Source organism: Schistocerca piceifrons, chromosome 1 (assembly GCF_021461385.2).
Source record: "Schistocerca piceifrons isolate TAMUIC-IGC-003096 chromosome 1, iqSchPice1.1, whole genome shotgun sequence".
Classification (NCBI taxonomy): domain Eukaryota; kingdom Metazoa; phylum Arthropoda; class Insecta; order Orthoptera; family Acrididae; genus Schistocerca; species Schistocerca piceifrons.
Window position 1 is genome coordinate 335,003,025 of NC_060138.1, and position 11,256 is coordinate 335,014,280.

Below are 11,256 nucleotides of genomic sequence, written 5' to 3' on the forward strand. Positions count from 1 at the left end.
CAGGCTAGAATGCACAGCCCACTGGGCATTGTACACAAACGTTCAGTTTTCTGGGCAGCACAGGCCATTGATGTGCTGTGAAGAACCCATATGTTGCAGTTATAAAAGTGCCCAGTGAGCTGTGTGTAGGGGCAAAAGCTGACTTTGTAATTAGCAAAGAGCATGCCACTTGTCCCCTCCAGAGGAAATGCATCAGAGGTGTAGGGAAAAGACATATAAATAAGCAAGCCTGAAGGCACAGAGTTATTTTGTCCACATGTTGACTGTTTAAGTTGCAGACCAATCATGATGACCATTTGGTGATGGATATCGGTGGCCAATTGGCCTGCTGAAGCTCCCACCAACCTCCACCACATGGATATGTCATTGCTGCGGTGTGACTTGTCACATGTTGGAGCTACACTGGCACAAGGAGCAAGAGGACTGCCAGCCTACACTCTCTAGTTGGTATTGTCAGGTGGACTGCAAACTGCTGTCTGCAGGGGCAGGTCCAGGGCATGAACTCATGATCACCCAGGTGTGGAGCTGTCTACAGGCACTGAACGAGCTGCCCTGTATGGATGGCCAGAGATGCTAAGGCTCACTACAATGACAGTGGTCAGCTACTTCCCTCAAGCACTTTACGTGGCGTCTATGAGCTGTACTTAAGGGAGCAGTCAGCCATGTTTTGGGCCACCGGCACAGTTAACGCACGTATCGGCCACTTAGCCATGGCCTGAGTAGTGTCGCTATGTCCACAAGGCTTGGCAACCAGACGTCGATGCTGCAGATTCCAGCATTTGTCTTTGGAACTGACCAATGCATGCTGCATGGCACCATCGCTGAGTTCAGTGCAGGGCCAGCTCTGTATGATTGCGGCAATAAAGTCAGTGACGCACTTGCCTGTGTTTCTCTGTATACTTTAGTGTGAGTCATCCTTATCTCCCAAACCATCCTCTTAGCTGTTCTGAAATATTACAATCCCTGAGCTTGGGGGGTTGTAACAAAGTGTTGAAAATGATTTTTCTGTGCCTCAACATATGCATGTACATGCCGTAACACGTTCTGTCTCACACATTCCCATCAGCCAGGCTGCATCTGAACAGTGTCAAAGGCAGCATGAGTACACTGCTCCAGTGTCTCGTGGGCTCTGCATACGTGACACTTTTTAGATGGCCCCATGACCATAAATCACATGGACCAACTGGACCCCCTTGGCTGATTATTGACCAGGGAAGACATGATTGAGATGTGTCTGGACAGCACCATAATGTAGCAGCCTCATAACCCTTTGAATCATCAGTGGCACTTCTTCCAACAGATCCAACAGGGGAGGCAAAGTCACCTACAAGAAATGCTGATAATTCCAGCCTGTTAGGTGATATGGAAGGAAGACTGGTCCCAAATGATGGTCGCTAATTATCCCAGCCCACATGTTCCAACTGCACTGATGCTAATGATTTGCTTTCACCACACCATGGGGGTTCTGTATACTATCTGAGGATTGAGTTGATTTGGTGGAAGAGACCAAACAGAGGGGTCATCGGTCTCATCGCATTAGGGAAGGATGGGGAAGGAAGCCGGTCATGCCCTGTCGAAGGAACCATCCCAGCATTTGCCTGAAGCTATTTAGGGAAATCATGGAAAACCTAATCAGGATGGCCAGATGTGGGATTGAACCGTCATCCTCCTGAATGTGAGTCCAATGTGCTAACCACTGCACCACCTCACTCAGTACTATTCGACAGATGACTGTTATGGGAGTTGAAGATATTACTCCACAAAAAGGTGGCCTCATCTTTGAACAGGATGGATGACAAATATCCCAACATTTTGGTTGCCTGGAGAAGAAACCAGTGACAAAACTGCTCCCAATGTGGAAAGTCTGTCACTAGTAAGCCCTGCAGATGCTGTAAGTAGTAAGGGTAGTAACAATTGTCTTGAAGAATGTTCCACATGGTCATTTGGCTTACCCTGTACTGGTGGGCCAACTGCCTGGTACTGACACAGCAGCCACCTTCCACAATGTTAATCACATTTTTGTCCAAGTCTGGTGTCTGGACTTTTTGGGTACATCCTTCATGATTTTGTGCTTTCTGAAATGGTCATGTCTCAGACAAATGGTAAAACTTTATTGGAAACATTGAATGCTGTGGTTATTGTCTGCAGAGACGGATCTCCTGATACAACCTTGTTGCCCACCGCCCATTGCCATTTGCCTTTCCATAAGTAAACACCATGTCGACAAGCTCTCAATTCAAATACAGAACCATTGTGTACAATGCTGTATCACATTCACTACAAGGTGAGACAGTAATAGAAGTGAATCGGATACTTCATTACCAATTACTATGTCAGGAGAGGGTGCTAGGGCATGAGGTGTGAGGGACAGTACCACCCTCTAGGAGGAAACCATGGATACTGTAACTATGGGCTGCGTGGTACAGTGCATATTAACCCGCAGCCTCTGTAACAATGTATGATTGAATAAATGGTCTCTAGCATGGAAACCATGCATTTCTGGACCATTTGTGTTACACATCCTCTCATCGATCAATCTCTGGAGTTTGTAAATGGTAGAAAAAATCACCTTGTATATCTGCTTTTTTTTTTCTTCCTTCCAGCACTGATGGTGATGTGTTACAGTTTGTTGCACATTTCTGTTTGGTACAAAAAATTATAGTTAATAGACTATGTTTCTTGATTACAGTAATCTGCCAGCACACTTATCGTGGATCCGTTATACATCAAATTTTTACTATGGTACTGAGGCAGTATCTATTCTACAGTGGGAAAAAATCCACCACATTCGTAAGTATATTCACATGTGATTCTAATCCAAGTTATTTGCCATATAAGTTGAAGGAAAACATCTTAATACAATTATTAATACTTAATTTTTTCTTGTTCTATAGCTTGCTATGAAGATCCAAAACTGCCCTGCATATCTACAGGATACGGTGTGCTAGAAAAGTACGGTTATGGACCAAATAATTTTGATTTGGACTTACTGGGATTGTTTCTCATCTACACTCTTTCTCATGTAATTGGTTTTATTGCAATTTGCATTCGTAGTAGGAAAGAACCTGTATATTAACACACAACTGAAAAGAATAACCATATGTTCATTTTGTATAGTAAAATATTATTTAAATATTTTTTGAAGAACTTTGTGTGTGTTCTTTAATCCTCTCAAACAAAGACCTCCAAATCAATACACTCTGTGTGTATCAAAACCTGATTTTTGTTTTAAAAGTACTATTACTTTTTTTCTTGTCGAGTAATAAATGGAACTTTGTCTCCAAACCCCTCATAGAATATAGACCTGGATGCATTGGATGCATGCATGCTCGATGATGCAGATAGTTGTACAATAGGTACAACTACAGTATATCAGAGAGGTATCAGTAGAGAACACACACTATAAAAAAGTGTGACAGCAGGAAGAACATGATTTATGGTCAATTGAGTACAAGGTTAAAGGTAGTAAGGAAATTTCTAGCTGAATATAAATAATCCAGGAGAGAAGAAGACCACTCACCAACAGCACAGTGAATGTATTGTTCTTGTAAAGGTACACATAAAGCAAAGACTTACCACAGTAATAGAAATATATATGCTCATCTGACAAAATATTAATCATCATCTTGAAAGAGCACGCTAGTCGGCCGTAAGTACTGTAGTGCATGTAAAGCTGGTAGCAGACAGCCATATGACCCACCACACTGATGTAAGTAATGAAAGTGAAATGATGTGTATGTGCCAGTCAGTTGTATGGAACCAGTGTAGTAAGATTGGCTGGCGTGCAGTCATAACAAAATGGCAGAAGGAGTTATCACCATTGACAAAGTTGCCCAATTTGTTAGTGTATTAATGCAGACTGCAAAGTCTGTGATGCTGATGAAATTAAATTAGGAAATGAGGCACCAAAGTAGTAGATGAATTTTCATATTTGGAAAGCAAAATAACTGACAGCTACTGAAGCACAGATGATATGAAATCCAGAATTATGACTGGAAAAAAGTGTTTGTGAAAAAGAGAAATATTTTAAAATCTAATATAAATTTGGGTATTTGGAAATATTTTCTGAAAGTGCTTTTCTGGAGTGTTACCCCGTATGGAAGTGAAATATGGGCAATATGCAGTACAGACAAGAAGAAAACAGAAGCTTTTCAAATGTGATACTACAGATGAATCTGAAGATTAAGTGGGTGTATTAGATACCTAATGAAAAGGTACTGAATCAAACTGGGGAGAGAAGAAGGAGTTAGTTGATGAAACACATTCTGGAGTATCAAGAAATGGCCATCCTAGTACTGCAGGAAAGTGTGAGGGTAAAAATTGTAGAGGAAGTCCAAGGATTGACTACAGTAACCAGATTCACATGGATGTAGCCTACGAAGAGTAGTTATGTAGAGATGAAGAGGCTTGCTCAAGACAGACTCGTGCAGAGAGCTGTATGAAACCAGTCTTCAGACTAAAGACCTTCACAATACATCTTCAAAATCTGCATTCCAGTAAGAAGTTAACAACTGCAGTGACAGGATAAACATTTTCCATCTCATAGTGTAGTTACAATGGTGTTCTGCTCTGGAAGTTTTTCTTAATAAGATGGAAGACTCTTTGGTTAAGATCTGCTCCATAGTTTCTGAAACAAACATGAACCATTCAATAAGTGGTAGTACTGTAAAAATAGCTCATGTTTGTTGCTAATGCATTGACTGGCATTTGTGTTTGAGATATTAAGAGACTAATTTTATGAATTTAATTTTATCCATATTTTGCAGCTTAAAACGTGACTGTATTCGAAACATTGGAGGTATGAATTAAACAACAAGTGTAGTTAATAAAACATGAAAAGTTATGACTGAAGGCATTGTTTAGTTCATACCTCCAATGTTTTGAATACAGTCATGTTTTAAGCTGCAAAAAATGGATAAAATTAAAGTGAATTGGCCCAGCCAGGCATTGAAAGCAGTATACCCATACAGGAATTACAAAATAAAACTCATGACTACCAGTGCTAACATTAAGTTCACCAAAGAATGTCTATCATGTGATTTTCATCCTAATTATGTCAAAGTGAAGATAAAAAATAAGTCTACTGCATCCCAGATTGCGGTGTAGTTAATAAAACACAAAAAAGTTGCGACAATAATTTTATGAATTCATTAAGCTTGGTACTGTCACTTATGTGAAAACTTTGAAGGAGATCAGTTGTTCTTACTATATTTTGTACTTACTACTGAATACAACTGATCAAGAAGATCTTTTATCTGAACCAATTAAATGAAAGAAATAGTTAACTACATTTTACATACAGAACTTTATTTATTGTCCCCATTCTGCAGTTTCTTTTGCTGTAACAAAACTTAATGAAAATTTGTTTGAAATACTGAATAGTCATCTGCTACACAGTGACAGAAAACATCTAGTGCTGTTTCAAGGAAAACATTGCTCAGGTTGATGATCACCTTCATTAAACCAAAGAAAATCTCAACATTATAACACCATATAAAGAATTATCCAAACACTTAAACAAATAGAATACATTATGTATAGATTTTTTAGTGTTTGCAGAGTACTGACTGGTTGGTGGTACAGCCAAATCTGATTGTACTGCATAACTGAACTCGGCAGCCACCTAGTGTTCAATGCTAAATTTTAGATGAAAACCCAGACTCCAAAAAATCAACAAATTGTGTTTTTTGTCTATTTCTGTTTTAGTGGTAATTCCAATTAATCAGCATACATGCAGCAGTGTAGTGTGTGATTCAACAATTCAGTAATATTGTCTGGTATGCACATAGCAGCTCACTGCTACGTATGACACTGAGTAAACTTGTGTTCTGACGTTGTACTAAGAAGAGTGCAAAATTTAAAGAAAAGATGACAGATATTCTAAACATGAGGATTGGCATACTCTGACACACCCTCTTGTTCTCTCTCTGTCTCCATTGCTCTTCTGGTGAAATATGTGCATTCTCACAAGTGAACCTTCTCCAATTCTGTTCACTCATACAGAGATATAAACGGGTAATCTGGAAGCCATATGAGAAAATTTTTGTGGTGAAAGTATCTGTTATTCTGCATCAGTGTAAATCTCCTAACTAAAGCATGATGGTTTACCACAGTGTATTAGGAAAGAATAAGTGTTATGAAATCTACTCACCAAGTGGTGGCAGATCACACACATAAGAGGTTACAATTAGGCAAGCTTCGAGTCAGTGGTTCCTTCTTCAGGCAGAATGGTTGAAGGGGAAGGAAGAGGGGTGAAGAAAAAGGGCTGGAGAGGTCTAGGAAAAGGGGTAGACTTCAGGGAAGATACCCAGAACTGAGTGTCAGGGGAAACTTTCCGGACAGGATGAGAAGGAGCCACTGGCTCTGAAAGCTTACCTAATTATAATCTCTTTTATGTGTGTGTTCTGCCGCTGCTTTGTGAGTAGATTTTTTATCTATCAAATTACATTATTTTGTTAGAAATTTAGGTATAGCTTCACTGTGAAATAAGAGCAAAACAGGAAACAAAAGTAAAGAGAGTATGTCCTAAAGTGTACATCTTTGTACATCAGTAAAATCAACATTTGCCATGGGTAACATTCAAAGCTGTGTGCCTCCATCCCATGCACTGTAACATGAATAAATTGTTTTTTAGGATACTGTCCACATGGCAGTATAGATGTCATTGCTCAAGTCTATCTTACCCTTCCATGTCGTCCATCATAAGATCACCCAGTGTGAGGAGCGGGTTTCTGAAATGATACGTTGCAAGTTTCAACTGGTCCCAGACATGCGTAACTGAGTTCATATCAGCAGATATATTCTGATGATTCCTATCTCCTAGAGGAAGGTAACCATGAGCTGGGCTCAATGAGTAAATGCAAAGTCATTGCCAAAATGTTAAGGCTGGATAAGTATCAGACAAGATTTGCAACTGGATTCAAGACTTCATTGTAGATAGAACTTAACATCTTGTTCTTAATGGATTAAAATGAATAGACAGAAACGTAATTTCTGGAGTACTCCAAAAAAGTGTGATAGGATTTTTACTTTTGCAATGTATATAAATGATCTAATAGAAAGCATCGGATGCTCTCTGAGACTGTTCATAGATGATGTGGTTGTATATAAGAAAGTAACAATGCTAGAAGGCAGTATCACTGAATGACCTAAAGAGGATCGATGAATGGTACAGACTCTGTTAGCTGACCATGAATGTAAATGAATATAACATATTGTGCATACACAGGAAAATAAATCTGTTACTGTACAACTACACTATTGATGACAAATTGCTGAAATAAGTATCTATCTTAAAATATCTGGGAGCAATTATCCAGAATGACCACATAAAACAAGTAGTAGGAAAAGCAGATACCATAAATGTTCATAGGAAGAGTCTTAAGGAAATGTAACTCATTCATAAAATAAGTGACTTCAAAGACTTTTTTGACCAATTCTTGCTATTGTTCATCAGTCTGGGACTGTTACTAACTTAGACTAATACAAGAGATAGAGAAGATCCAAAAATGAATTGCACATTTTATCACACGATCATTTGGTGAACACGAGTGCGTTACAAAGATGCTCAACAAACTCCAGTGGCAGATGCTACAAGATAGACATTGTGCATCATGGAGAGGTTTACAGCTGAAGTTCTAAGAGAAGTGATCACTATGAGAAAATTCTTCCCACATGCCTTTAGTGAGTGGAACAGGGAAAGGGGGATCTGTTAGTACCTTCCACCACATACCATCAGGTGTCTGGCAGAGTATTGATATAGACATAAATAATAAGTTGGAGAGTACTGTTCTGTTCCAAATCCCTGGATACTGATGAGTGATATATAACGCTGAACACTGTACCGGTCCAAAACAGTTCCTTTCTGCATCACTGAAACTCTATGCCTCTCATTTGAATTGTTACCTGGTGGCCTCCACATTCTTCCAAGATGATCATTATGTATCATATGGGTCTACATAGCTCTCCCAATATGCTCAAGAAAAGCTGTACTCAGACCTGTTGCAGTATCGTTGGGTTATCTATGAGGCATACTTTGCAGATAGCAGTCATTTGCTGGTGTTGTTGGCTATTGGATGACTACTAAAGAAATTGTCAAGTTTTTATCTGGCACAACAGTGGCATAATTTTGAATGTTGCTGTGTTGTATGCCAAGTCAGCCAACTTGCCATACTGACATCTCTTCTTGCTGTCAGGCAACAATATGTACATTCTGTAAGCTTGGAATGACCTTTTGAGGCATGTTGGGAGGCTACACAGTTGAGGTTACAAAACCCACACCATCCCATTCAAGGCTCAAGGCACAGTGCCCTCTACGGGATGTCACTGCAAATGTAGCTGTTGCAGTGATATACTGCCATTGAAATACTATTGAGAGAAAGGTTTCTGACCAAAAGCCACAAGTTATGCAAAACTGTTTTGTTTCTAAATTTCTTACTCCCAGAACAGCTACCACTTTTCAGGTTATAATATATAGTAAATATTTTCCTTGCACTGCAATGTACTTTACATATGTCTGTAAATAGAGGTAATTGGTTGTTGTTGTTCTCATCTTCAGTCTGAATAGTGTTTCAATCAAGAACCAAGAATTTTTATTCACCATTGATAATTTTACAGGGAAATAGTCTTCCATCATGGGAATATACTGGAGGCTATTATAATATGTAATTAATAATGAAATATATGAATGTCAATAAACTGTAGTACTACCCCACCATAATATTATTGCACTTTGCCTCCTGTGGCCATTATTGATAACACAATGTGACTATACATTAAATAACTACAATGGTGACTAAGTGCATGGGATTGTGAATGATTTCAAACAGTTGTGCATATACTAAAAAGTGTTTCAGCATGTCCTCATGAAATATCATGGTGAAAATTTGTGATTGGCTGACCAAAGTACCTTGCTCCCAGATTCAATAATTGATTAATGTAAGTAGTAAGTGCAACAATAATAAAATATGAGAAAAGAATATTTATAAGAGCTAATGTTAATAGGCTATACTATAATATAATGTGGTATGAACCTTGAGCACAAGAATTGGATGGAGTATTTGGGATATAGTCATACAGGGCTCAATTACACTAGATATAATCACAGCCCATTATAATACAATAAACTGTAGGAAAATTTGTTAGCTGCTAATAGCTTGCTCAGACATCTGCTGAAAATTTTGAATGGGTTCATTTTGTGAGAACGTCCAGTTATGTCTTGGTGTATGTAAATTAGCCTTTGCTGTGGTGTTGTGTTCATGAATCCCCCCACCCAGGAGCAGATTCTGAAATCTTATTTCTAGTATAGAGTATGGACACACAGGTGTATAAACTTGTAATTGTGAGTATTCTGAACCTGGTGAAAGGAGGACAACAGATGATATGACCTGTTTTACACATTATGATCAAGACTTTTTTGTGTTTTTAAAATATTCTTGATGTAAAGGTAGTGTCTCAGTACAATCATACCATGTGACATTTGACATTTTCAACTGGAATAGACCAAAGCATATCATCCCTAGGTAATCCGAGCTCACTACATACCTAAGTTTCAAAATTAGGTATGACACATGAGATACTTTTTCACCTATGTGATTCATATGTTCCACCCAATGGAGTTTGGTGTCACAATGGTAAGTTTTGCTGACTTATTTTGTACTTCATTTGACATTCCCATTAGGAACAGTTGGGTCTTATGAGAATCAGACACGGGTTTATTAACTGTAAACCAGTCCAAGGCCATATCAAGAGTTTCTTCTGTTGTCCTATTTAGATATGAAATTCTCTGATGTATGGTACAAAGTGCTACATCTTCAGCCTACCCTATGACAGTATGAGCTATGTTATTAGGCAAATCGTTGATTGCTGTAATGAAGAAGAAGGGTCCAACAATAGATCTTTGCAGAACACTTGTACTGTTTTCCAATAAGGAGGAATTTGTGTTTCTGTTGCATAAATAAGAACTCATCACAGCTAATGTGGTTCCACACACCCTATAAAACTTCGTTTTCCATTGTAGAATGTCAACAGGAATGCAATTGAATACTTTGCTTTGATCACAAAATACCAGTGATACCATGCTTTGTCTTCAAGAGCTGTTAAATTTTGATTCATTATTTTCAAAATGGCCACTTTTGTGGTTCTGCTGTTGCGAAAGCCAAACTGATTGCTACAGAGGAGATTGCGTTTTTCAAAGTAGCTGCTTATCTGTATGTGCAGCAGTGCTTCAGATATCATTGAAAATATTGGCAAAAATTGAGATTGCTTTTTATCTTTGAGGAATTTGTTTGTCACCTTTTTTAAGAACTGAGGTAACTTTCAATACCTTGAGTGAATCCAGAAATAGTCCAAATTGAATATATTTATTAAAAATAAAGGCTAATGGCATACAGACTATGTGTGTTGCCTTTTTAATGGCATAATTCATAATCAATAGTAGTCCATACTTTTAGAATTTGAAAATTTGATAACAGTTTTTATAATATCAACAAATGTGCTAGTACTCAGCTGAAATCCATGGTCCTCTGGCAGCAGTGCTCCATTCAGGTCCATTGCAGATGAACTTGTTGCTTTAATATGGTTTTCAATTTCTTTAACCAAATTTAAAAAGTAATGATTTAATTCCTGAGGATCAAGCAAAGCTGCTTGTGTGCATTTTGGTGTATCTCCTTGGTTTATTATTTGTCATGCTGCCTTGCATTTATTGGGAGCCCTTTCTATATAGTTTTTCACTGCTACGTTTTTTCTAGAAGGAGCATAGCTTTGTAAAATTTTTGCATTTAACATATGATCTGTAAAGGTTGTCTCTCTGCTTTGTCCTCTGGGTACAGGCATACTCATGTATTTGGTACAGAAGGAGCAACTAATTTTTGTTACTGGTGAACAAGAATACTATAAATCTGTGTATTTATTAAAAAAGTTATCAAGGGCCATTTCAGCTCCCCTTTTCCCCAAACTGACAATTACATATAAAGTCTCAATTTACCCGACCTAGTCTATCAATAAACACTGTTATGTACGCTTCATTTTGCCCTCTTGCTATTACCAGTTTGGGTTCTTTCCCTATGAAAATTCATGATAATATTATCTATGAAGGCATTCTTACATGTAGCACAGTTATTTATACAATATAGGCGCAATGATCTTAGCACATTCAGAAATGTTCTTGTAACTTTTCACTCCATGTTTGCCATCTCTATGTTAAAACTGCCACATATAGCAATTCTTGGCTTAATCTTCAAGATTTTTTAAACTGTT

General features: G+C 38.2%; 1 protein-coding gene across 1 annotated transcript in view; it reads left to right on the plus strand.

Moving 5' to 3' along the window:
- The window catches only part of LOC124795837 (protein scarlet-like), a 345,562-nt gene extending 342,415 nt beyond the window's left edge, over positions 1 to 3,147 (plus strand). Inside the window, exons 15-16 of the mRNA XM_047259923.1 lie at positions 2,690 to 2,790; positions 2,895 to 3,147. Coding sequence (XP_047115879.1) covers positions 2,690 to 2,790; positions 2,895 to 3,076 — 283 coding nt within the window. The 3' untranslated portion in view covers positions 3,077 to 3,147. The remainder of the gene's footprint in view (positions 1 to 2,689; positions 2,791 to 2,894) is intronic.
- Positions 3,148 to 11,256: the final 8,109 nt, after the last annotated feature.